General features: G+C 47.9%; 1 protein-coding gene across 2 annotated transcripts; it reads left to right on the top strand.

Moving 5' to 3' along the window:
- Nucleotides 1-5,593: 5,593 nt before the first annotated feature.
- LHFPL5 (LHFPL tetraspan subfamily member 5) lies at nucleotides 5,594-24,913 on the top strand. Of its 2 annotated transcripts, XM_012746938.3 has the most exons (4): nucleotides 5,594-6,269; nucleotides 14,126-14,362; nucleotides 20,561-20,587; nucleotides 21,947-24,913. In XM_012746938.3, exons 1-3 carry the CDS (start codon nucleotides 5,858-5,860, stop codon nucleotides 20,569-20,571), a joined length of 660 nt encoding a protein of 219 aa, XP_012602392.1. In that variant the 5' UTR covers nucleotides 5,594-5,857; the 3' UTR covers nucleotides 20,572-20,587; nucleotides 21,947-24,913. The 2 variants fall into 2 exon arrangements, with proteins under 2 accessions (XP_012602392.1, XP_012602391.2); XM_012746937.3 differs by lacking the exons at nucleotides 20,561-20,587; nucleotides 21,947-24,913 and having other exon boundaries at nucleotides 14,126-16,123.
- Nucleotides 24,914-26,003: the final 1,090 nt, after the last annotated feature.

Genomic DNA, 26,003 nt, shown 5'->3' with positions numbered 1-26,003 from the left:
TCCTCCCACCTCCCCATTCTCCGGACCAAGACTGATGAGTGTGGAGTGGAGCTTAGGTGGCTTCAAGGCAGCAGGAGAGGGGTCTCTATGATTTTCTGGGCCCTCAATGGCTGCTTTGAAGATGTCCCTTATCCCACCTCATCCTTCTGGACCTGCTGAAATTTGTGCTCTGTCCTCTTAGTACACTTCCTTCCTTTGGCTGGTCAACACGCACATGGACTCTTTCCCCCCATACTTACAATCCCCACTCCGTGCCAGCATTCCCTCCAACCACTGCGATCCTCTGCAAGAGCAGAACGCTAGGGACAGGGCTCAAAGTCTCATCAGTCATGGCCCCACCTCTAAGTCTAGGATCTCTTTGTGATGTCACCCTCTCCTACTTGGTCATGATCACATCTCAGTATGTGTACCTTAAGGCTAAATCGTGAAGTTAGTCACCAGCAAAGAGGAAAGAAAAGAGACTTAGTAGGATATGTAAGTATACCTGGTATGTGTCGAAGACCTGAGTGGCAGGGAAGAGAATAGGGCAGTGGCTCCTTTCTGCAGACGCCACCTGGCTGCCAGCAGCACTCACAACCTTCGTCCTCCATCCCCAGCCCAGGTTGCTTCCGCCTCCACTGCCGCCAGTGGCTCTGATGTTAGGGTTTTTTACGCCCTGCCCCCGTGGAGTGACCCAGGATCTGTTCTGGAGCTCTCTGGGCCCCTCGAGGTTCTGTGTGTGTTGGTTTGCTGACGTCTTCCACCAAGTTTACTCTGGACATGGCAGTACAAGAGCCAGTCTGGGCATTTCCTGAGTTCCGAATATACTCCCGCCTGCCCCTCTGTGGGTGGGCATCCTTCCTCGCCTGACGGCCAGGATTAGGCCCCCGACCAACATCAGTAGCCCCTCTCGTGACATGAAGGTATAATCGGCACTGTGAAATTCAGCCTTCTGACGTCCATGTCAGTGAGTTTTGACAGATGAATCTGTCATGTAACCACCATAACCACCACAGTCAAGATACAGAACATGTCTGTCACTCTAAAAACTTCCTCAGGCTGCCCCTTTGTCACCAACCCTGCCTCCAGATCCTGGCAAGTATGGTTTGTCTTCCTTCCCTAGAGTTTAGCCTTTTCCATATGTAGCAGGTGAAATCACACACTGTTTCGTGTGGCCTGGCTCCTTTCACTCTGCAGGCTGCATTTGAGGCTCATGCATGTTGCAGGCCTCAGTAGTTGTCACGTCTTATTGCTGAGTCCATTGTGCAGATGGAACTACAGTGTGTCACCCATTCACCACTTGAAGGACATTTGGATTATTTCTGAAACGTTTTGGTAAATTTTCAATAAAGTTGCTATGCACATTAGTGTGTACACATGTACAGATGTTTGTGTGGACACAAGTTTTTGTTCCCTTGGGACAAATACTTAGGAGTGAGATGGCTGGGTCGTGTGACAAATGCTTGTTTCAATTTCTAAGAGACTGTCAAGAGGTTTTCCTAAGTGGCTGAACCAATATGCATTCCTACGGGCAATATATGAGTTGCGATTTCTTCACGTCTTCACTGTACTTGGTGTGGCCAGTTTTGTTGTTGTTTTCTGAATTTAGCCTTTCTAACTTTAGTCTTTCTAGGAGGTGTGTAATGGTGTGTCATTGTGTTTCTTCTGCATTTCCCAACTGACTAACAATGTTGAACATTCTTCATGTTTTCATATTTGCCATCCACATATCTTCTTTGATAAAGTATTTGTTCAAATATTTTGCCTAGTGTTAGAATTTGAGTTGTTTGTTTCCTTATTATTAAATGCTAAGAGTCCTGGATGTCATATCAGGGGCTCAAGGTTTATTGGTATTGTTGGGAGCCAGTGGTGACTGTGGCTGTGTCAGCGCTGGTGGACAATGCATGCACAGTCTCCATCTGTCCCCAAGGGACACCTTGCTATGAGGCTCTGAGCTGGCGCAGGGTGAGGGTGAGGGTGAGGGTGAGGGTGAGGGTGAGGGTGAGGGGAGCTGGGAAGGAGGAGGCTGGCTACTTTCCATACAGTGAGCGGTCCTGTCCCACGGATGACAAGCCCCCTGTGCAGTAGCAGCGCCTGAAGGACCTTCCCATAGGGCCCCTCGCCCGCTGGCTCTGCTCCTATCCGTAGGGCTCCATCCACGTACCCTTCCCCAGCCTCTCACCTAATGTTCCAAACTTACTGCGTCCCACCGTGTGGCTGGCCCGAGCCCTGCCCACAAGTGGTGATCATGCGGGCCCCAGGCCTACTCTCCTTCCAGGGGAGGGGCTGTATTCATTTTCCGAGGCTGCCACAACAAAACACCCCACATGCGATGGTTTGAAACAATAGAAATTTAGTCTCGCTATTCTGGAGGCCAGAAGCAGAAACGCAGGCGTCAGCGGGGCTTCCCTCGCCGCAGAGGCTCTAGGGACGAATCCATTTCATGCCTGTTCCTTCCGGCGGCCGCCAGCTGCCCTGGCTGTGGCCACGTCATCCTGATCTCTCCACCTTTGTGGTCACTTCGCCTTTTCTTCTGTGTCTATCTTGTCCTCTGGGTGTCTCTGACAGCACTTGTTGTCATTGATTTAGGGCCTACCCAGATAGTCTAGCAGGATCGCCTTGTTGGAGATCCTTAACTACCTCTGCAAACTTTCTTCCAAATAAGATAAGATTCGCTGGTTCTTGGGATTAGGATGTGGATCTTTGGGGCTAGATAGTTATAGCACTTGCAGTCCTGCCCTCCATGAAGATTTCCCTTCCCCCTGGCCTCTCCGCAGCAGTCCGTTCCCACCTGGTGCCAGCGTGCCAGCGGAGCTCTCGCTAGAGCAGGCAGAGGAAGGGACCCCTGGCCCAGGTGGCTTCCGCAGTGAGCGAGGAGGCCCTGCCAGGACTCCCGCACTGCAGAGTATCACCCCCAAATAAGAAGGGGTTAAGATGCTTGTCAGCCAAAAACAAAACCAAACAATGTGACAAATGTCCACTAGGGATAGGCGTCTCCGCCCTGCATCTTTTGCGTCATTGTTAGTGGCTAAATCCTGCAGCTCCCCTTGGGACGTAATGCTGTTTTTGGTTTATGGTTTGGGAAGTGAGAGGGAGCACTGGGGGCATTGGTTTAGCTCTTCGTAGTACGTTAACTTTTAACTCCAGGGTTGGGGAACAGGGCGAAGATTCTACCCACTCCCGGGGTGATCTGCTCTCATCACTCAGGAGCACGGGACGGGAGCCTCACACACTCCCCGAATCTTATTCTAAAGATCTTCTGTCCTATAGCAACAACCCCTGACAGATTCTGTGAGCCATATCACATAACAGTCTTGAATTTCACTTTATTCCTTGAATCAATAATCTGGACATTGGGCTTATTTTGCCTGATACTATTCAATGTCATTATAAGCAGCCACACGGCTCAGTGTCCATTTCTTCATTCCTTTAAATCTACGTATGGCCAAAGCCACTCAGTTCCCCCGAACTTGACCCTCATGGTCATGGTGTTCACAGCTCATAATTTGATTAGCAGCTTTGTGTACTGCTGTTTTCCCAATTCCAAACATAAACAGGAGTTTCAGAGCCTTTTGCCCAGGCTGGAAACCTGGGCAATATTTGGAGCAGTTAGGGCTCTTTCTGGTGCCAATATTTGGAGCAGTTAGGGCTCTTTGGTGCCAGTAGCCCAAACCTACTCTGGTTAATTAAAGCAAAAGGGAAGGAGATGGGAGGCTACTTGGTGTGTTACAGAGTTGAAGAAGAAATAGGGCGACCTGTCTTAGGAGGGGCAGGAATCAGGGTGGCTGAGGCCCAGCAGTAGGCGCTCATGGATTGTTTCTTGAGGATGTTGCATAGCCCAACTAAGCAACAACACTCTTTTCCCTTCTACCAATCCACCACCAATTCAGATTCCCCAGAAAGCCACTGAAGGTCTAGCCTGGGTCACCCACCAGCTCTGTCTCAAAGGTCTACATTCCTTGTGACTGGCTGTCCCACCAGAACCCCAGGAAGAAGGGGAAGCTACTCTCAGAGGCAGGGGAAGGGTGTGCTGGGCAGGCTAAACAAGGAAAATCCACCAACTCCTAGGAGTTTGGCCCCAGCCTAAGGCCCTTCTGAGTGGAGGAAGACACAGCTCTGGGGAAGCTCCCAGTCTGATGGTGGCGACACAGGCTGTGCCCTCGACGAACTCCCAGTCTAATGGTTAAGACTGGTCACAGAATCCAAGAAGAGATTTAAGAGAAAGAAGAAACACAGGAATGGCACAAATATGTTTTAGGCAGGGTTATTTTTAATAGTGAAAAGGTGGAAACTGCCAAAACACACCAAAGGGGAAATGATTAAATGATTATGATACATACATACTCTGCATCATTACAGAAGCATTAAGATGGTGTTCTTGAAAAAAATAATATAAGACAATATTAATGGTATAATGCCAAGTAAAAAAACGCACATACATCATTATGTAGCTGTATAAAGCGGTATGCACACAAGGGAAACGCACCGAAATGTTAGTGGAGGTCATCACCGTCATCAACATTTTTGAGCATTTTTATATATGATGTCCTGGGTCACATACGTTATTTTACATTTTACACGTGTTATTTTACCTGACACTTACGTGGTAGATACTATAATTACCTGCATTTTATTGGCGAAGAAACAGGCTCAAGAAGGTTAAGTCCAGGTATGGTACTTAGTAAGAAAGTACCTGACTCAGATCCAAGTCTGTTGAAAGCCAAAGTCCATGTTTTTAACAGGATCTTGTCTCTCTTTAACTGTTGGCGTTGGGGTTCTGAAGGATTTTCATTCTCTTATGTATACTTTCCTGAATTTTCCTAGTTCTGTATACTAGCCATGAATTTACCTATAAAATCAGGAGAAATATATATAGGTTTAAAAGGGGAAAAATATGCAACTAATACATACAAATAAAGGAGGAACGGCATTAATTAGACAGAGTGGATGTTAAGGACAGAGAAGGCTCATAAATATGTTCTTTGCTGCGCTTTGTAGTCGCTTCTATCCCACTCTCAGTCTGCACATACAGGTACCACACGTATGTTACACATATACGCATATTTACACATATACACATACATTATGTATGTAAGTAGCTCACTGTCTTGCAGTGCAGGGGCCTTGTTTGATCTCTGTTCTTGCTTAGAAGGCGTCCTCCAACGTAGGCTCCACGCATGGAGGCTCTTGGTCACTGTCGACCGAATGACAGGGGTGAGCAGCCAGTGACCAGAAGTCGCCTCAGTAAAGGCTTTGCTGGCCGCCGGGGTGCGGGGTGCGGTGGGGTGGTTGGAGGTCCCGGGAGGGCGACTGGGGAGCCAGGGCGCGGTGGGCGTGGACAGGCTTTGAAGAGGAAGCGGGTTTGCACTGGGACTGAGAAAGGGGAGTGTGACAGCCGCACAGTTCTTGTCGTCCGGCTGGCGAGGGTGAGGGGCGGGCGGTTCCGAGCGGCGGGCTGCGGGCGCCTCCTGGGCGGGGCCGGCCCCTGCCGCGGCCGCCGCGGCCCGCCCTCCGCGCCGCCGGGCGCTGGCCGCGGTGCTGAAACGCGCCCGGGCCGCGAGGAGGCGGGGACGGGCGGGCCGCGGCGGCCGGGAGCGGAACCGGAGGGAGCAGGGCGGCACCGCGGCCGAGCCCGGCCGGCCCGGCAGGAGGCGAGAGGGAGACAGGCCGGCTAGGCGGGCACACGCATCCGGCCGGCTGCCCCACGAGGCCAGGGAAGTCCTTGTGCTGTTAAGGCCTGCCCCTCTGCTCTGGAGGGCCTCACCGTGTCCCTGACCCGCCTCCCCAACGCGGCTGAGGGTGACCCACTTCTGGGCCTCCACCCACGAAGCCAGGGACTCGCAGCCCACAGGCCTCCAGCCGGCCTGCTGCCCTCGCCATGGTGAAGTTGCTGCCGGCCCAGGAGGCCGCCAAGATCTACCACACCAACTACGTGCGCAACGCGCGCGCCGTCGGCGTGATGTGGGGCACGCTCACCATCTGCTTCTCTGTGCTGGTCATGGCCCTCTTCATCCAGCCCTACTGGATCGGCGACAGCGTCAACACGCCGCAGGCGGGCTACTTCGGCCTTTTCTCCTACTGCGTGGGCAACGTGCTGTCCTCCGAGCTCATCTGCAAGGGCGGTCCCCTGGACTTCTCCTCCATACCCTCCAGAGCCTTCAAGACTGCCATGTTCTTTGTGGCCTTGGGCATGTTCCTCATCATTGGCTCCATCATCTGCTTCAGCCTGTTCTTCGTCTGCAACACGGCCACCGTCTACAAGATCTGCGCGTGGATGCAGCTGGCTGCCGGTGAGCAGGGCGGCGGGAGGGCGGGCAGGGCCACCCCTAGGCCACAGCCGTGGCTGCAACGTGCCCCTCTGTGGAGGCTCCGCGTGATGTCCGCAGCTGTCCTCCTGTAGCCCAGCCCTACTCAGTGCTCTGCAGAAGATGGCGAGCAGTACAGAATCGTAGAGTGGCTGAAGCAGAAAGGACCTTAGATGAAACCACTCAGCCCCTCATCTTACAGATGGGGCACTGACCCCAGGGGGACTTGCCCAGGAGCACGCAGCTCCTGGTCCTGACTCCCAGGCCACTACAGCAGTTGTTGCAGCCCTGGGAGAGAGAAATAGGAAGATTCCTCTATCAGCCATGTGAGAATAGGACCCAACCCCAGAGCAAGATAGTGACAGCAGCCACGCACATTCTAGAAGGCTTCATCTCCCACTTCTGGCTATTTGTTCTTTCTCCTTTAAAAGTGCCTAGAACCCTGCCCTCACTCCCTCCTCCCACCTCAAACTGCTCTCAAGGAAGGTTCTAAGGTTACTCATTGATTTTGGAATGTTATTATTATCCTGCGTATGAATAGAAATTTGCATCTGAAGTCCTTTCTTTCATCACGGAGTGAAAATCTGTGTTCCTTGATTATGGGATTCCATTGTTGAGGAAGTGAATGGAATCATATTTTCTGAGGTGGAAGAAGCTACTCAGGGTCCTTTAAAATGAGTGGGGCAGGCAGGACTTGTGTGCCCTCAGGCAAGGCCTCCCTGCTTCATTTCCTGCTCCTGGCCCAGGCAGTCCTTTTGGTCCTGGGGCCAGTTGGTCCAGCTCTTTTCTGGAGCCCAGGGAAAGATGACCCAAGACCTTGTCCTGCAACCTCTGGTACCTTGGTCCCTGCCCACCCTAAGGACCACACACAAACTGTCCATGTTGGTGAGATGTCCAGTGGCAGTGCTGGGGACTGGAGACTAGAGTGAAACCATCTTGAGATCATTGGTTAGAATGAGGAGTGGGGTTCTCCTTAACACAGACCGATGAACACAGACTCAGGACTGCAGGGTTGAAGGTGACTCCAGAGAACTATGCCTCCCCCCAGCTATGGATACAGCATCTGGGGCTGAGAGAGATCAGCTGCCCATTGAGGACCGAGAGAATTAAAGCAGCAGGTCCCAAGAGACTAGATGTATTCCCAAGACATTTTTATTGAGCCATCTATTTATACAAGTATGGTGATTTGCAAAGAATCTTTACATATATTATCTGGCACAGCTGCATCACAACCTAGCAAGGTGGATATTTCTTCATTTTACAGATAAGGTTCCTAGTAGGAACCTGTCTTTGAGCACATAGGTCGCGAGGGTCACACCTTTGGTTCCAAATCTTGCGGCCAGTCCACTTACCTGGCTTCAGAGCTCCCCACAGACCCCCTCACCATCTACCTCTTCCCTGCAATCTCTCTGTATGATAAAGGGGGGGTGGGGCAGAGGTAGGGCAAGGGTTGGTGGGCAGTAGACAGAAAGCGAGAGGACAGTCATGTCAAGAAAGAAGGGGGAATGAAGATCTACCAGTTTTGTGCCGAGGAGGAGAACAGACGCTGACATGCTTGCCAGCTGACTCTGCGTGTCAGGTTGTGGGGCACTGGAGACACAGCCATCCATCTCATTCCCAGTGCTGCCTGCCCCCCCCAAACATCCCCAGCAGGTGCCATTTGTGAGCAAGGCAGTGCCAGGAGGGCTGGGGTTGGGGAGGGGTGACAGGCCATCTGCGTCAGACACTATCTAGGTCACAGAGCCAGAGACACTGAGAGCAGAGGTGGCCAGTTGCCATCCCATGAAACATTGATGTCGGGGGAGGGCACGGGTGGTGTCCTGTTCCATCCTGCGCACTGGGGATGGAAGAATGAGCCAAAGGGAGGGATGAGGAGGGGGTGGGCCCCACATCCAGCAGCTGGGAGATGCCTCCATTTCAAGAGGCCCAGACCCGTTAGCTGGACCTTGCCAAGAAGCCTGGGGGCAGGGAAGGGAGGGGGAGGACGGGTGAAGGGACAATGTGGGGCTGTGGCCTAACTTAACAATATTAATTGAGCTTCTGGATGCCAGGGGTAGGCTGAGTGTGGTCCCAGCTCCTGAAAACACAGGGACAGGAAGTTGCTTGTCTGACTTTTGGTAACCATATGTCTTCGTCAGTTTTACCTACTTCCATTTTGGCAGGGCTGCTAAAACAAATTCCCACAAACAAGGGTTCAAACAACAGAAATCTATTTCTCACGGGCCAGGGGGCTGGAAGTCAGAAACCATGGTGCCGGCGTGGCATGGGAGCTGTGTACATTCGAGCTCTGGTGACAGCCGCCTTCTAGGCTGGAGACTGCCGACTCCTCGCGGTGCCCTGGCACGGTGGAAAGAGGGCAAGAGGGCTCCCTGGGGTCCCTTTTATTCATTTATTTATTTGCTTTTATTATTATTATTAATTGACACATAATTGTACATATTTATGGGATATAATGTGATATTTTGATACATGTGTACAATCTGTAATGACCAAATCAAAGTAATTAGCATACCCATCATCTCAAACATTTCTCAATTCTTTGTGTTGGGAACATTTAGATGAGATCAGGCATGTTCAGGGTGGTATAGCTGTAGACGGTGTTGGAAACACTTAAAATTCACTCTTCTAACTATTCGAAAATATACAATAAATTATTGTTAACTATTGTCACCCTACAGTGCTACAGAACACTAGAACTTATTCCTCTACCTAGCTGTGCTTTTCTACCCACTAACCAACCTTTGGCCACCCGCCCCCTCTGGGGTCCCTTTTATAAGGGCACCAATCGCATTCATGAGGGCCCCACCCCTTGACCTAATCACCTCCCGAAGGCCCCACCTCCTGACACCATCACACTGGGGCTGAGGCTTCAACATCTGAGTTTGGGGGGAACAAAAATTCAGTCTATTGTACGTCCCCTGTAGAATGTGGCCACAGTACCCACTGTTGTGGGTTCGCCTAAAGATGGGCTGGTATAATGCATGGAAAACACCGCGCACACTGCCTGGCACGTGGTGCTCAGCAAATGTGAAAAACAGAGAACAACTTTACCAGCCAGGATGGGAAGGGATGTGACGGTAAGGTTTATTTATTTCTTGCTTACGGTCCATGCCCATTGGGGTCAACTATGGGCTCTGCTGTCGCTGCTCTCTCCCAGGACCCATGCTGAGGGTGTCAGCTGTCCTTGGCTGTCCTCACTTCAGAGAGAAAGGGGCTCTGGAAAGTCTGCCACTGGCCGTTAGATGCTCTGGCCTGGGTGTACACACATCTCTGCTCCCACCTGTTGGCCAAAGGAACGCGGCCTTGCCCAACCTCAGGGGCGGGGGTGGCAGAGGCAATCCCGCGAGTACCCGCAATATCTGTGAGCAGGTCTGACGGCAGCCACGCGCCCAGATGGCTTCCGTCGGACCCCAGTGTCAGTAATCCTAGCAATGACTGACATTAACTGGCCACTCGCCTGGCACGAGGCACCGAAGTAAGCAGTATCTGTGAACGATCACGCTTCATCCTCGCTGGCCTCTGAGTCGGGAGTCTCACAGACAACACGGGGGAGTCGGGAAGGGTGCGCAAGCGGGCCTGAGAACACGGTGCTGGCCGTGGGCCCTCGGGACACCACAGGCGGCGTAGACGCCCACCGCACCCACCCGTGGGCGGTGCGGGTGTGGACAGGCTGTGGTGCCCACGCCTGTTTCTCAGCCAGAGGCCCTGGGCTGTGCCGGGGTCGCCTAGGGAGGCGCTGTGGAAGCCCTCGGCAGGGCCAGAGGGAGGCGTGATGGGGACCGTGGCGAGTCCTGAAGGGCAGGTAGCTCCTCTCCACGTCCGCCGGTGCCCTCGGCATCTGTGAGGTGCCCCTTTAAGGTAGGGGCCACCTCAGGCACGGGAGGGCTGGACCCGCAGCGCGTGGGGAAGGGCCTGGCACACAGTTTTACCAAACAGCTGTGGGAGGGTTCCCGAACACGTCTCAGCTTGTCTCCAAGTCGAGGTGTCACCACTAACTGTGTTCAGCCCCTCAGAGCGATGCCGCTGTTTGGAGGTGGAGGGAAGGGACTTTGAAGTCAGAGAAGTCAGGACGGAGAGTTCAGGTCTTGGCTCTGACATAGCGGGATGACGGGCAAGTCATTTGGTTTCTCTGAGCCCTCAGTTTTCTAGTCTGTAAAATGGGGATATTAATATCTGGCCTGCTTCACAGAACTTCACAGATCCATGAAGTATTCTAGGGTCTATAAAAGAACTACATAAGTGAGTTCCTTCCATAGAAGTCAAAGGAAGTTGATACACTGAGGCGGGGAGGTGTGGACCCTGATCTCTACCTGATCCTGTGCCTTTGGGTGATCTACCCACCTTCCTTACAAGAACAAGCTGGGTCCGGGGAAGGTCACTCTGGGGCCTGTGAGGTGTTTCTCTGAGGGGTTCCTGGATAGGGCACAGCCTTGGGGCCAGAGAGCCTCCCGGCCTGCGGAAGGAGGGCCAAGGGTGGGAAGGGGGCACAGGGAAGGGGAAGCACTCCTGCCACATGGCAGTGGTGCTTGGGGTCACCCCAGTCACATCCTGGGATTATGTCACCTGTCTGTGCTCCACCCTGGGGAGGCTGGGGTCGGGGAGCTGGTTTGACGGGAGGGGATGGAAGAAGCAGGGGGAAGCAGGATAGTAGAAGTTTTAGCTGTAAATACCAAGTCAATGCAGGCGCAGGTGGGACAAGAAGACATGACACTCAGGAAGTGCCGAGTGTGTGCCAGGCACTGTTCTGAGCACTCGTCCAACATTCACTCCTTTGAACCTCACTGCAGCCGCAACAGGTAGGGTTATTTTCTCCACTTTATAGACGAGGAAACCGAGGCAGAGAAAGCTTAAGTGGCCTGCTCCTGCTCACACAGCTAGTTAACAAAGAACTGGGCTTGAGATCCCACAGCCCGGTCTACTGTGTTCCCAGCTTTTCCTATTGAGAGAACCACCTGGAAGGGTGCTTTTAAAAGCAGTGATCTCTGAGCCCAACCCTGGCCTGGGAACCAGTACTTTATTTCATTTTATTTTGGTGCATGTTATATGCAAAGAAAACAACATTTTTTAAATTTCATCATATTATGGGAGTATAAATGTTGTTAAGGTTACATATATTGCCCTTGCCTCCCCTCCCCCCTTGAGTCAGCGCTTCAAGCGTGTCCATCCCCCAAATGGTGCGCATCACACTCATTATGTATATATATATACCCATCCCCTCCTCCCCCGTCCCACCTGCCTGATACCCAATAAATGTTTGGGGTTTTTTTTGACATTTTGGTTACATTTTATCTTTGCCTCTCCCTAGGAAGGGTTAGAGGTATGCCCTTCCCTCCACAATGCTCACCACATCCCTAAGATGTGGGTCTACGCCCCCTAACCCCCAAATCCCTGGTGAGCACTACCACCATTTAAGCACCACAGTTTTAATCAGTCAGTACCAATTTGATGGCGAGTACATGTGGAGCCCATTTTTCTGATCTTGTGTCACCTCACTTTGGATAATGGGCTTAAACTTAATCCAGGGTAGTGTAAGCGTTGCTAGCTCACTGTCATTTCTTAGAATTGAGTAATCCATTGTGAACATATACCAAATTTTAATAATCCACTCATGAATTGACGGGCACTTGGGTTGTTTCCATGTCCTTGCAATAGTGAATCGTGCTGCCATAAACATTCGGGTGCAGATGTCTTTATAATAGAATGTCCTATGCTCTTTGGGGTAGATGCCTAATAGTGCTATTGCTGGGTTGAATGATGTTTCTATTTTTAGCTCTTTGAGTATCTCCAAATTCTTCTCCACAAAGGTTGCACTAATTTGCAGTCCCACCAGCAGTGTAAGAGTGTTCCTGTCTCTCCACATCCTCGCCAGCATTTGTTGTTTTGGGATTTCTTGATACAGGCCATTCTCACGGGAGTTAGGTGGTATCTCATTGTGGTTTTGATTTGCATTTCTCTGATGATTAGAGATGTTGAACATTTTTTTATATGTTTGCAGGCCATTATTCTGTCTTCTTTGGAAAATTTCTGTTCATTTCCATTGTCCATTTCTTGATGGGGTTGTTTGGTTTTTCTTGTTAATTCTTTTGAGTTCTAGATTCTTGTTATTAGACCTTTATTGGAAGTGTAGAGAGCAAATATTTTCTCCCATTCTGTAGGTTGTCTGTTTGCTCTAATGATAGTTTCCTTGGCTATGCAGAAGCTTTTTAATTTGATCAGTTCCCATTTGTTTATTTTAGTTGCTGCCGTGATTGCTTTGGGGGTCTTCTTCAAGAATTCTTTGCTTAGGCCAATATCTGAAAGGGTTTTCCCAACATCTTCTTCTAGGATTCTTAAGGTTTCATGCCTTAGGTTTAAGTCTGTTATCCATCTTGAGTGGATTTTTGTGAGAAGTGAGAGGTAGGGATCCTGATTCATTCTTCTGCATGTTTTCCCAGCACCATTTATTAAAGAGAGATTCTTTTCCCCATTGTATATTTTTGTCTGCTTTATCAAAGATTAGGTCACCGTATACAGATGGTTTCATCTCTGGAATCTCAGAGATATTCCAACTATCAATGCATCTGTTCTTGTGCCAGTACCAGGTTGATTTAACTATTTTGCTTCGTAGTACATCTTGAAGTCAGGAAGACTGATGCCTCCCAGTTTGTTCTTTTTACTTAAGATTGCTTTGGCTATACGAGGTTTTTTCTGGTTCCATACAAAGTGAAGAATTATTTTTTCTAGATCTGTAAAGAATGATGGTGGTACTTTGATGGGGATTGCATTAATTCTGTAGATCACTTTAGGTAATATTGACATTGAAAACAACATTTTAAATAAACATTCCAGGGGATGCTTAAATTGAGGGACGTGTAAGCATCTGCACCGTGCTGTGTGGTAACGGTGGGGAGGAAACTTGTTTGCTTAAGTGGAAGGTTCATGAAGGAAACAGCCAGGCATAGGCTAGAAAGCCTTCCTGTATTCACCAAATCTAAGATACCTGAGTGGTAGGACACACCATTATACTATGTATTATAAAAAGAAAAAATACTGCTAACCAAACAATGACCTGATACTTTCATTTTTTTTGTTTTTTTGGGGGAACAGAGTATTGCTCTGTTGCCCAGGCTAGAGTGGGGTGGTGTCAGCCTAGCTCACAGAAACCTCAAACTCCTGGGCTCAAGCGATCCTCCTGCCTCAGCCTCCCAAGTAGCTGGGACTACAGGCATGCGCCACCATGGCCAGCTAATTTTTTCTATATATTTTTAGTTGTCCAGCTAACTTCTTTCTATTTTTAGTAGAGAAAGGTCTTGCTCTTGCTCAGGCTGGTCTCAAACCCTTGAGCTCAAATGATCCTCCTGCCTCGGCTTCCCAGAATGCTAGGGTTACAGGCGTGAGCCACCGTGCCCGGCCCTGACACTTTCGTATCACACAGTTGCAGAGGTGTTGACATTATGAACAAATGTACACTTTCGGAGAGATGAGCTGTCTGCGCTGGGACCAGGTATTGGAGGTCTTCGCAGCCAGGGTAGGCTGTGCCTCAGTGAGTCCAAGGTGAGGGTAGTGGCCGTGGGCCTGGGAGGACCACCTGGTGAGGTGGCAGAATCTGCCCTGGGCCGAGAAACTCAGCTCTCTGCCTCGGCCCCTGACTGCCAGGTACCGGAGGCCAGCTGATCTGGCTTTTGGAGCCTCGGTTTCTCACCTGTGTTCTGTAAGAAGGATGGTAGGAGCTACCTCTTGTGCCCCTCCAAGCTATTATCACAAGGAGAATGGAAGTGACAAGATAACGGTAGTGCAAGGTGGGAGGCAGTGGGCTGGGCACACCAGGCCGACACCGTCTGCACCCCTTCTTGCCCTCTCAGCCACAGGCCTGATGATTGGCTGCCTGGTCTACCCGGACGGCTGGGACTCGAGCGAGGTGCGCCGCATGTGTGGGGAGCAGACGGGCAAGTACACCCTGGGCCACTGCACCATCCGCTGGGCCTTCATGCTGGCCATCCTCAGCATCGGCGACGCCCTCATCCTCTCCTTCCTGGGCTTCGTGCTGGGTTACCGGCAGGACAAGCTCCTCCCTGATGACTACAAGGCAGATGGAAAAGGTAACCTGCTCTTCTCCATAATGACGTCCCCGGCCTGGAGACCCGGGGACGAGAGTGGGGCTCATCTAGCCACTCCCCTGAGTCTCCCCCACCCAAGGCATGGGGACTCCAAGACCAGTGAGACAGAGGCCAAAGGCCAGGGGAGGGTTGCAAGCTGGCGGCAATATGGTGATGTGTGTGTGTGGGGCTGTCTTCGGTAGAGTGTCCCCCCGCCCCTAAACTCCCAGGGTCTACAGGGGACAGAGCCCCAACCCAGCCTGGGGCCTCAGTGTGGGCTCCTCTAGAAGGAGGCACTAGGCTGGGCTTGGAGCAACGCTGGGAGTTGCTGGTGCAGAGAGGAGCAGGCGGGCAGCAGAGGGTCTGAGCCGCTGGGGAAGGAGGAGGAAGGCAGGTTAACGCTTGGGACACCCTGAGAACCCAATGAGGGCACAGAAGTGACAGACCTTGGCGTGCAAGCAGTGGAGCCTGTGCCCCCTGGGGTCAGGGCAGCCGGGGTTGTCTGAATGTCCACCCTGTTTCAACCCCCTCTCACCCAACTCCTACCTGCTGGTCATAGAGCGCAGCCGCAGGCGGCCCCCGAGGCCCAGCAAACCCCCAGGAAGCCTCCCTGGCGGCTCCCCCCCCCTCACTTCCTCCTAAGGTGCTTTCTGCTCCTCTCTCTCATTAGCCTCTTCCCCAGTCTGTCCTGAGGGGTCCATGTTTTCAGAGCATAAATTTCATCTCCCAGTCAGAGGGCCAGGCCTGCCTCACACCCCTGTGAATCCCACCACAAACCCTGTGAGACAGCGAGGGAGGAAAGACATCTCACAGGGGCCACCGTCTGGGACCCGTTATACCTCAGGGACCTTGCCAGTCTCCCCTCCCCATGGCTGTCTTAACATCGGCCCTTGGACCTAGACTAGAAGCAGCAGCCGACCTTCCCTACCCTCTATGACCAAGGACCCTTCCCACCTGAGGAACCTGAAGCCCAGAAAGGAGACTTGCCCAGAGGTTCACGGAAAGGTGGTGGCAGAGAGTAGCCGGCGCTCAGGTCTTCTCTGGCGGAGCCAGGGCCCGCTTCCCCACGGGGAAGCCTCTGAAACATCCCGCGCTTCTTTGGGGGGATGTGGAAGAAAAGAGACTCACACACTTGTTATGTGGTTAGAGATGGAAGCCAAATTACTAGAAAGATCTGGGCCAAGGAGGAGAGAAGAGGGAGGTTTCTTTCCATTGCGGTAGATTCCTACAGAGCCTGGGCCAGGGCATGCCTAGGGCCTGGGGCCCCTGAGGACCCCGTAAAGGGAAGAAGGGCGGAAGTAATATTTGCTGAGCCTCTTCTGTGAGCGAGAGTGACGGGAGGTTTTTCGTGGGGGCCAGTTTTATTCAATCCATTTTTATTTAATCTTGTTTACTTAAGCTCTGTGAGGAAGTGCCGGAGTGGGCGATTTCGGCAGCAGCCTGCACAACCAGGGCTTGCTCCAGCGACCGAGTCTTTTCCGGGGGGACTCGGCAGGGGCTGCTGGAGGCATTTTGTCCAGCTCTCAGCCTCGGGTCAGGGCCACCTTAGCATGTCTGGCCACGTGCCATGCACAGAATGTTTTTATATCACTCGTTTGCATTCTTCTTTTTCAGAAGAGATTCTTTAGTCAAAAAGAAATTTATTCACATCCGCTTTAAAGTATTTTTGTTTTGTTTTGTTTTGTTTTGAGACAGAGTCTCACTTTGTTGCCTGGGCTAGAGGGCTGTAGCATCAGCCTAGCTCACAGCAACCTGGGCTCAAGCAATCCTTCTGCCTCAGCCTCCTAAGTAGCTGGGACTACAGGCATGCGCCACCATACCTGGCTAATTTTTTCTATATATTTTTAGTTGTCCGATTAATTTCTTTCTATTTTTAGTAGAGACAGGGTCTCTCTCTTGCTCAGGCTGGTTTCAAACTCCTGACCTTGAACGATCTGCCCGCCTCAGCCTCCCAGAGTGCTAGGATTACAGGCGTGAGTCACCGCTCCAGCCTCAAGTGTTTTCTTATAAAGAGATGGTTTTGTTCCGTTGACGTTTTCTTTACTAACAAAGTGTCAATTCCCTTTCCTTTCCCCTCCTTCCTGTCCCCCGGCCTCGATGTCCCCTGCACCTTGTCTCAGCCTTTCCAGGGCCTTCTCTTCCCTCACTATCGCACAGGGCTTGTTTTATCCTTCCTGCTATTGCCTTGGAGGAACCGCCCACATAACCTTTATGAATACCTCTAGTTACTCAATGAAGGGTCCGTTTTTCTTCTTTCAAAGCACAGAATTGGGGTCAGGAGAGTCACGTCAAGTCCCAGTTCTTCCAAGTCTTTCCGGTGAAAAGGAGAACACTAACCGTGTGCTGCCACCTCCACCACGTGCGGCGTGACTGGAAGAGTGAAAGAAGAAGTGGAATGTAGTTGCTGGTTCTCTCCTCGGGGCTTGAGGAGGCGGAGGCGGAGGAGAATGAGTATGGACTCCGGAGTCAAAACTGGGTTTAAGTTTTGGCTCCATTTTTAACTGGCAGTGTGACCTTGCAGGGCTACTTAATTTCTCTGAGCCTCAATTTCCTCATCTGAGCCTCAGCTTCATGGGGCGGGGGGAGTCAGGTTTTTCTTCATTTGTAAAAAAAAAAAAATCCCTACTTCAAAAGATCATGCTCAGGAATAAGATAAAGATGTCTGCTCTTGTCACTTCTATTGAACATCATACTGGAGGTTATAGCTAGGGCAATTAGGCAAGAAAAAGAAATTTTAAAAATCCAGTTTGGAAAGGAAAAAGGAAAACTATCTCTATTATCAGATGACATGACCTTGTATGTTGAAAATCCTAAATATTTGACTAAAAAACTATTAAAGCTAAACACAACTTCATCAAGTTTGCAGGATATAAGAGCAACATACAAAAATCCACTATATATGCATACACTAGCAATGAACAATCCAAAAATGAAATTAAGAAAACAATTTCATTTACAACAGCATTGAGAAGAATAAAATTAGGAATAAATTTAACAAACAAAGTGCAAGACTTGTACATAAAAATTACAACACATTGTTGAACGAAATTAAAGGTTTAAGGGCCAGGTACAGTGGCTCATGCCTGTAATCTTAGCACTTTGGGAGGCTGAGGTGGGAGGATTGCTTGAGGCCAGGAATTTGAGACCAGCCTGAGCAAGAGCGAGACCCCATCTCTACCAAAAATAGAAAAATCAGTTGAGTGTGGTGTCATGGGCCTGTAGTCCCAGCTAGTTGGGAGGCTGAGGCAGGGGATCACTTGAACCCAGGAATTCAAAGTTGCAGTGAGCTATGATGATGCCATTGCACTCTAGCCAGGGCAACAAAGCAAGACCTCTCTCCAAAAGGAAAGAAAAGAAGAGAAATGAAAAAAAGAAATGAAAGACTTAAACAAACAGAAAGCCATCCCATATTTGTTAATGGGAAGACTTACTATTGCTAAGAAGTCAAGCTGATCTACAGATTCAATGCAATCTCTATCAGAATCCCAGCTGGCAAACAAAATTTTTTGCAGAAGTGATGAGCTGATCCTAAAATTAACATGGACATGCAGAGGACCCAGAATAGTCAAAACAATCTGAAGAACAACAAAGTTGGAGGACTTGCATGTCCCAATTTTAAAACTTACTACACAGCTACAGTAATCAAGATGGTGTAGTGTCAGCATAAGGATAGGCATTGCTCAATGGAAAATTGACAGTACAGAAATAAACCCAAGAGTTTATGGCCAATTGATTTTCAACAAGGGTACCAAGACCATTCAATGGGGAAAGAATAGTCTTTCCAACAAATGGTGTTGGAACAACCAGGTATCTACGTGCAATAGAATGGAGTTGGACCCCTACATGACACCATATACAAAATTTAACTCAAAGACCTAAATGATCAAAAACTAAATATAATACATAAAACTATAAAAGAAAACATCTTTTCTTTTATAACTATAAAAAACTATAAACTTTTAAAACTATAAAAGAAAACGTTATCTTAAAAGAAAACATAAGTATAAATCTTCCTGAACTTGGATTAGGCAATGGTTTCTTAGGTATGACACCTAATATATAAGCAACCAAAGGAAAAAAAATAGATAAATTGGACTTCATCAAAATTAAAAACTTTTGTGCTTCAAAGGACAGCAACAAGAAAGCAAAAAGGTCTGGGCACAGTGGCTCATGCCAGTAAACCCAGCACTTTGGGAGACCAAGGCAGTAGAATCGCTTGAGGCTGGGGGTCCCAGACCAGCCTGGGTAACATGGTACGACCTCATCTCTACAAAATTTTTTAAAAAAAAATTAGCCAGGTGTGGTGGCATGTACCTGTAGTCCTAGCTACTTGGGAGGCTGATGTGGGAGGATCACTTGAGCCAGGAGTTTGAGGTTATAGTGAGCTATGATTGGGCCACTGCACTCCAGCCTGGGCAACAAAGCAAGATCCTGTTTCTAAAAAAAAAAAATTAAAGAAAGAGAAAAAGACAACTCATAGATTGGGAGAAAATATTTACAAATCATAATCTGCTAAGAATCTAGTATCTAAAATATATTAAGAACTCCTACAACAATAAAAAGATAAACTATCTAATATTTTTAATGGGCAAAGGATTTGAATAGACATTTCTCCAAAGAAGATATACAAATGGCCAATTAGCATATGAAAATATGCTCAGTATCATTAGTCATTAGGAAAATGCCAATCGAATCCACAATATGTACAACTTCATGCTCACTGGGATGGCTGCAATAAAAAAGATGAACAATAGCAAGTGTTGGCGAGCACGTGGAGAAATTGGAACCCTCACACATTGCTGGTGAAAATGTAAACTTGTGCAGCTGCTGTGGGAAACAGCCTGGTGGTTAGTCAAATGGTTAATCATAGAGTTACCACATGACCAGCAATTCCACTCCTAGGTGTACACACCAGAAAACTGAAAACAAATGCTCACGCAAAAACTTATGCACAAATGTCTAGAGCAGCATAACAGCCCCCAAATGGAAACAACCCGAATATCCATCTGCTGCTGAACAGATAAACAAAATGTGCATGTCTGTACATCGAAATATCATCCAGCCATAAAAAGAAATGAAGTACTGATAACCACTACCATGTGGGTGAACCTTGAAAACATTAAATGAAAAAAAACAGACACAAAAAACTGGCTTCCATCTGTGTGTGTGATTCTATTTACGGAAAACGTTCAGCACAGGCAAAGCCATAGAGACAGAAAGTAGATTAGTCCTTGCCTGGGGCTGGGGCGAGGGGGGAGTTGAAGGGGTGACCGCTAATGGCCAGTTTCTTTTTGAAGTTACGAAAAGGGTTTAGAATTAGCCGTGATGGTTGCACAATCCAGTGACTATACTAAAATCCACGGAGTCATATACTTTAAATGGGTAAATTTTATTTTAGCCAATTATGTTACATAAAGAAATCCAAGATTGTGCTGAGGATCCGATAGCGTATACAAAGCACTAACGATGTCTGCACATTATAGGTGATTCATAAATATTAGTTCTAGGCCGGGCGCGGTGGCTCACGCCTGTAATCCTAGCACTCTGGGAGGCCGAGGCGGGCGGATTGCTCAAGGTCAGGAGTTCAAAACCAGCCTGAGCAAGAGCGAGACCCCGTCTCTACTATAAATAGAAAGAAATTAATTGGCCAACTAATATATATAGAAACAATTAGCCGGGCATGGTGGTGCATGCCTGTGGTCCTAGCTACTCGGGAGGCTGAGGCAGGAGGGAGGCTGAGGCAGGAGGGAGGCTGAGGCAGCAGGATTGCTTGAGCCCAGGAGTTTGAGGTTGCTGTGAGCTAGGCTGACGCCACGGCACTCACTCTAGCCGGGGCAACAGAGTGAGACTCTGTCTCAAAAAAAAAAAAAAAAAAGTCATAAATATTAGTTCTGTCCCTATTCTCTTTCCAGTGTCTCTGCTTTTTGTATCACCCGCCTGCCCAAGCAGTAACAGCTCCTGTGCCCTGGTCGCAGGCCAGGCACTGAGGGTACAGTGGGGAGCGAGGTGTGAATCGGAGCTTATGGTCTGATGAGGGGGGGTTGCGCAATCCAGAACTACAAGCTGATAGACTATGAACAAAGCTTTCTTGAGAGCGAATCAGAGGGATCTGATCTAGCTTGGCGATGGAGGAGCGTGCAGGCAACTATCCTAAAAACGAGGTTTGGTTGTAAACGCGTGCTGTTCTCTCCTTCATTGCAGAGGAAGTCTGAAGCAGCTGGAGGTGCGGTGAGTACTGCTGCGGAGAGCGGGCTGTGCCTTACGGGTCGGCCTCTCTCCTTCCTTACCAATGACTCAAGGGCGGGGCTGCAGGGGCTCCGCGCTGCCTGGGGAGACAGGAGCAAAGCCCCCCAGGACAGGAGCTATTGGCATCTGAGACCTTCACTGGGGAGCAAACAGGGAGCAAGAACAGGGAGAAGAAATGACTTCAGACAGGCAGGTGGCCAGTTTCAGAAACTCATACTGTTGTAGAACCCGGCAAACAGGAACAGACTGTTTTCAAAAGTCATTACTGTAATTTGGACTCTTATTTTCAGAGAGAATTTTAAGTGATTTGTAAGAAACATACTGGAAAACCTAATAAAATAGAAAAGAAAAATCATAGAGAGAAAAACAAATATTCAGGACAGGTAGGCTAACAGTATTACCCTGTTGAGTGTTAAATTTAGCTGTGCTTCCTGGTAGCCAAAGCAAAGAGAAAAACAACGAGTTAACCAGTTTTAATACTGGCTCAAAAAGAAGTGCAGCATGTTAGTTTCTTTATTTTCCCATACGTTTCCAAAATGTGACTTAACAAGAACATTAAGGAATGCATTAAGAAAAGAAAAAGAGCCGGCACAACAGCGTCACTCTCTACCAGCTGCCAGTGTTGAGGGCCTCCCGCAGGCCGGCACTCTGTGTGGGTAGGAGGGTCTATCTCCATTTAAATGGCATTAATTTTTACAAAGTGCCCTCCAATTCTTGACCACAAAAACATATTTTTTTTGAGTAATTATAAATAAAACTGTTAGCCTCCCCCCCCACTTATCAGAGCAGGACTCTCACACTTGCACGCGCACACAGCCAGCTGGGGGCCTCGCTGAGGCGCCGATTCCGCAGACGCCCAGGTGAGGCTGCTGCGGCGGGACCACACTCGGGATAGCCATGGTTTAGGGCACAACCTTTTTCCGCACGTTTCTGCAATGTTCATTATTACAGTTTGCTAAAGCCGCAAAATCCACAGCATTGATGTATCACTTTTTCTTAAACCAAACCTTGATTATTAGACATTTAGGGTTGCCATTATGCATATTAACTTTTTATTTTTGTTGATAAAATCCTGAGTGGAATTACTAAATCAAAGGGCAACTATACCTCTATGTCTGCCTTATTGTTGTTATTATTATTGGCACTACATTTTAAAAGGCATAAGTTTTTACTTGAGGGACAGTCAATACTACCTTACACATGAAGAAATTCATGTCTAAGTAAAACCAAAGTAAAAACATGAGCATACATGGGGCTGTGGGTTTTTTTTTTTATTGGTTTTTAAAATGTCAAACTTTATAATCTTGTAATCTTTTGTTATTTTGCTTTTCTTATCTACAGGTTGCCTATTTCTCAGACATGGAAAATTAGAGAATCTAATTCTTCAGAGATAAGAACTTGTTCCTTAGAAGCTTCCTTGGCCCTGGCTACCACAGGCCTAAAGCTTCAACCGGACAGTCTCCCAAGACAAGACCTCCTTCTGTGTACTCCTTCAGGTGGCCCACACCGAATAAACATATCCAGAGGCTGAGTGGTATGGGAGCGCTCACCTAGGAGACCCAAGTTCTCTTCTTCGTGCCTCACACCAGCAAACCACGTTGCCCTCTTGAGGCTTCTCCTCAGTGAGTGACAGGACTGTGCGAGCCTATCTCCAGGGCAGCCCTCCCAGGTGTCTGTGACAGCTCACACACACAGTCACGCCCAGCCACCGTGCAACGGCTGCTGGAGAAGGGGTGGCTGGAAGCGTGTTGGGTCATTTTGGGTTGAGGTTTAGGGAGTCCTTTGCTCCTCCCTTCCCACGTTTTGTTTTCTTGTTGCTGGCCGCCAGAACCTGAATCCTTTGACATCCATCAGAAAGTTTTGTAATACGGGGTGATAGGAGACTAGTTACTCTTGGGACTAATTTGACTTTTTCCTGCTGGGAACCAAATATCACATTTCCTTATAAGTGTCCACACTGACTCAACCCAAACTGGCTGCCAGCTTCAAAAATTTGTTACTTATGTTCAATAATTTGTTATAGGAATAAATGACATCTCTTATCAAAAATTTTAGAGGATACTGGTACTTTGAGATGGGAGTCTGCTAACCTCCTCATTTGCTGGTAAATTAATAAACTCCTCTTTCCTTCTCCTCAAAAAAAAAAAAAATTGGATTTGGCTTACCTATCCCCCAGTATCTGTGGGGGATTGGTTCCAGGACCACCCTCAGATAGCAAAATCCATGGATACTACACAAAATGTGTAGTATTTTCATAAAATCTATGCATATCCTCCCATATACTTTAAATCACCTCTAGATTTCTTATAATACCTGATATAATGTAAATGCTATATAAATAAGTTGTTATACTGTATTATTGGTATTTTTATTGCAATTTTTTTTCTAAGTATTTTCATTTGTGGTTGGTTGAATCTGTGGATGTAGAACTTGCAGATACGGAGGGCTGGCTACTAAATAGTGAATCTTCTGCCCAGTTCCAGAGGGGAACTCAATCTTTCATCACAGCAAAAGCCAAGATAAAGATAAGTCCTTCAGGCTGCCCCCACCTGGAGGATGGTGCATAGAAAAAGAGATTTGTTGACTGCAGTGAATGATTCTGAGGAGCAGGTGTTTTTTCTAGTCTCTTTCCATTTATAGTTATTTGGTAAACAAACTACCTGGGTGCACTGTACTCCTCCAGGTGGAGAGACAGTAAATGCTGAACAAAACTGTAATGCATCTAGTTGCTCAATCAAGCAGCAATGACATGGGAACAGTTTTCTTATCCGTGGCTGCCGGGGTGTGTTTGGCCAATGCACCTGGACAACATGGCCAGGGTACTGTTTCCTCCTAAATTCAGATTGGCTAGGAATGAGTAACCTAGATTGTCACAGTTAAATCGCTGGTGGTGGGAACTGTTTTGAGATTTGACCTTGTCACTTGGTCCACAGTAACTGTTTTGCAAGAATGATCAAATTTATATTTTCTTTTGCTGATAAAAGTATTTAATTCATAGTCAGCTACCTTCTTTATGCAAGCTTGATGAATGACAGAATTTGAAATTCATTCTGTAGCTTAGTGACTTTTCTATCTATATTTGTTCAGTTATTTCTCAGAACTTTTTAAAAGAGGTACAAGAAAAGTTTCTAAAAGTCTCTCTATCCTCAAAACATTTCTCACTGAAATAGCAACTAGAGCAGTCCACAGAAGCTACTCGGGCTGGGGCGGGGCGTAAGCCCTGCATCTACAGCCCACACCTTGCTCTCACCAGGAGCAGCCGAGTTTCACCAAAGCACTTGATGTTTGCTAGTGACCAGTGCTGGGGAGGGACCGGCAAATCTGTTTGTCAGTCAAATGACCCAGCATTTCGGGGTTTTTGCTTTATCATCAAAGAAACTCAATATTCAACCTAATAACAGTAATGATTTTTGTTCAGATACCTAGTAACTGTTTATCAGCTCTCTTAAAGTCATTTTACCTTTAAATTCTTAAAGGCATCTCAAAATCTTATTGCTCTTTGAAAGTATATAGAACAAAAATCAACAAAATCAGCACTCCTCTCATTGAGTCACCTCACTCCTTTCTCACTTCTGGCTTGTCTCTGCCTTGGGCTGGGGTATAGAGTTGGTGGTGGCACCCACGTTTCACTGATAATGACTAGCCCTGAGCAGACATGGTCAAGAGAGGAAGGACCCGTCGTTTATAGCTGAAATGTGGGTTCAGAGGATATCCTAAATGCTTTCATTACTTTACAACGCTGTATTAGTTACCTATTACTGCATAACAAATTAACCCAGAACTCAATGGCTTAACAAATTATATATATATATAATCAATTTCTGTGAATCAGGAATCTCAGTAGGGCTAAGAGTCTTTGCCTAAAGGTTTCTGATAAGGCTGCACTTTTGTTGTACCCATTTCCAAGCTCAGTAGTTTGCAGGATTATTTCTCACAGGTTGTTGGGACTGAGGGTCTCAGTTCTTTGCTGGCTGTTGGCCTCCCCACAGGGCTACTCATATGGCAGCTTGCTTCCCTAGAACAAGGGTTCCAAAACAGCAAGACTGAACAAGAGTGTACACACAGAGAAGCAACAGCCCCTATGTAACTGTCTCTCCAGTGACATTCCATCACTTTTGCCCTATTCTGTTAGGACACTCACAAAGCCCAGCCCAGATTCAAGGCAAGGGCATTACATGAATACCAGGAGGTGGGAATCATTGGGGCCCTTTTAAAAGTTTCCAGCCAGGTGTGCTGGCTCATTTCTCTGGAAGGCCAAGGTGGGAGGATTCCTTAAGGTCAGGAGTTTGAGACCAGCCTCAGCAAGAGCAAGATCCTGTCTCTACAAAAAATAGAAAAATTAGCAGGACGTGGTGGCATAGGCCTATATTCCCAACTACTTGGGAGGCTGAGGCAGGAAGATCCCTTGAGCCCAGGAGTTTGAGGCTGCAATGAGCTACCATGACACCACTGCACTATAGCCTGGGCGACAGAGTGAAAAGTTGTTTTTCGGCTGGGGCTGGTAACTCATGCCTGTAATCTCAGCACTTTGGGAGGCCAGGAGTTTGAGACCCCTGGGCAACATAGCAAGACCCTGTCTCTACCAAAAATAATCCACTCCTGGAACAAAGATTAGATTCTGGCAGCTTTACATGCTGATGGATACCTGGATATGTGTTTGTTTCATAAGTTGAAGATGGAAGCAGCACTCCAACCCGGAAAACTCATCCCACTTTTGTTATCCATCCTCAGAGGATTTAGAATAGGGGCCACTAAATTTATTTCCAACACCAACCACACTCCCTCCTCTATACCTAATGAATCCAAAGCAACCAATGGAAAAACAATGTCTTAGTGGCACAATCTGCAGGCAGCTAAAGGGTTTCTATAAATAGTCCAGTTCTGCTATTTGGAGGACAAGTCTTGTGACTGTATTAAAATGGCCAAAAACTAGATCTGAATAAGGACAAAAGGGAGAGATTATGACAAAAAGGGAACCTGGAAGAATATAAAATCAAATTGAACATCTATATATTAGAATATCTCAAATTGTTTGGCTTTTTAACTGGGCTATTTCTCTGGTATCACAAGGATTTCATATGGATTAGTTTCTGTGAATACTTAAATGCGTATTATATATCTAGTTTTTTTTTTAACTCAACTTTTAAAAATGTCTTTAGTGACACAAAAACTTCTCAGTAAGCCTCAAGATTTACAGTCATTTTTCTATATTAATATTCTTACTTAATTTTAAGCAAATGTTAAGTTCAGATTCTACTTTCAGTAAATCACCAATTTTCTGTAATACCGTTGTCTAAGAGCAAAGCACTTTTCTCATAAGGCTGAACTGGAAGACGATAGGTTTCAAAAGTAAAAGAATGGGTAGTAATGAAGTTCATCTATAACCTGGGTCTGCCAT

This window comes from Microcebus murinus, chromosome 5, assembly GCF_040939455.1.
Source record: "Microcebus murinus isolate Inina chromosome 5, M.murinus_Inina_mat1.0, whole genome shotgun sequence".
Lineage (NCBI taxonomy): Eukaryota > Metazoa > Chordata > Mammalia > Primates > Cheirogaleidae > Microcebus > Microcebus murinus.
The sequence above is the reverse complement of the archived record's forward strand: the minus strand, read 5'-3'. Positions and strand labels throughout refer to the sequence as shown.

Bases quoted from the DNA above. Each gene is read 5' to 3' on its own strand.
- LHFPL5 (XM_012746937.3), top strand. From the start codon at position 5,858: ATGGTGAAGTTGCTGCCGGCCCAGGAGGCCGCCAAGATCTACCACACC. The intron at 6,270-14,125 runs GTGAGCAGGGCG...TTGCCCTCTCAG, and splicing joins GTGGATGCAGCTGGCTGCCG to CCACAGGCCTGATGATTGGC.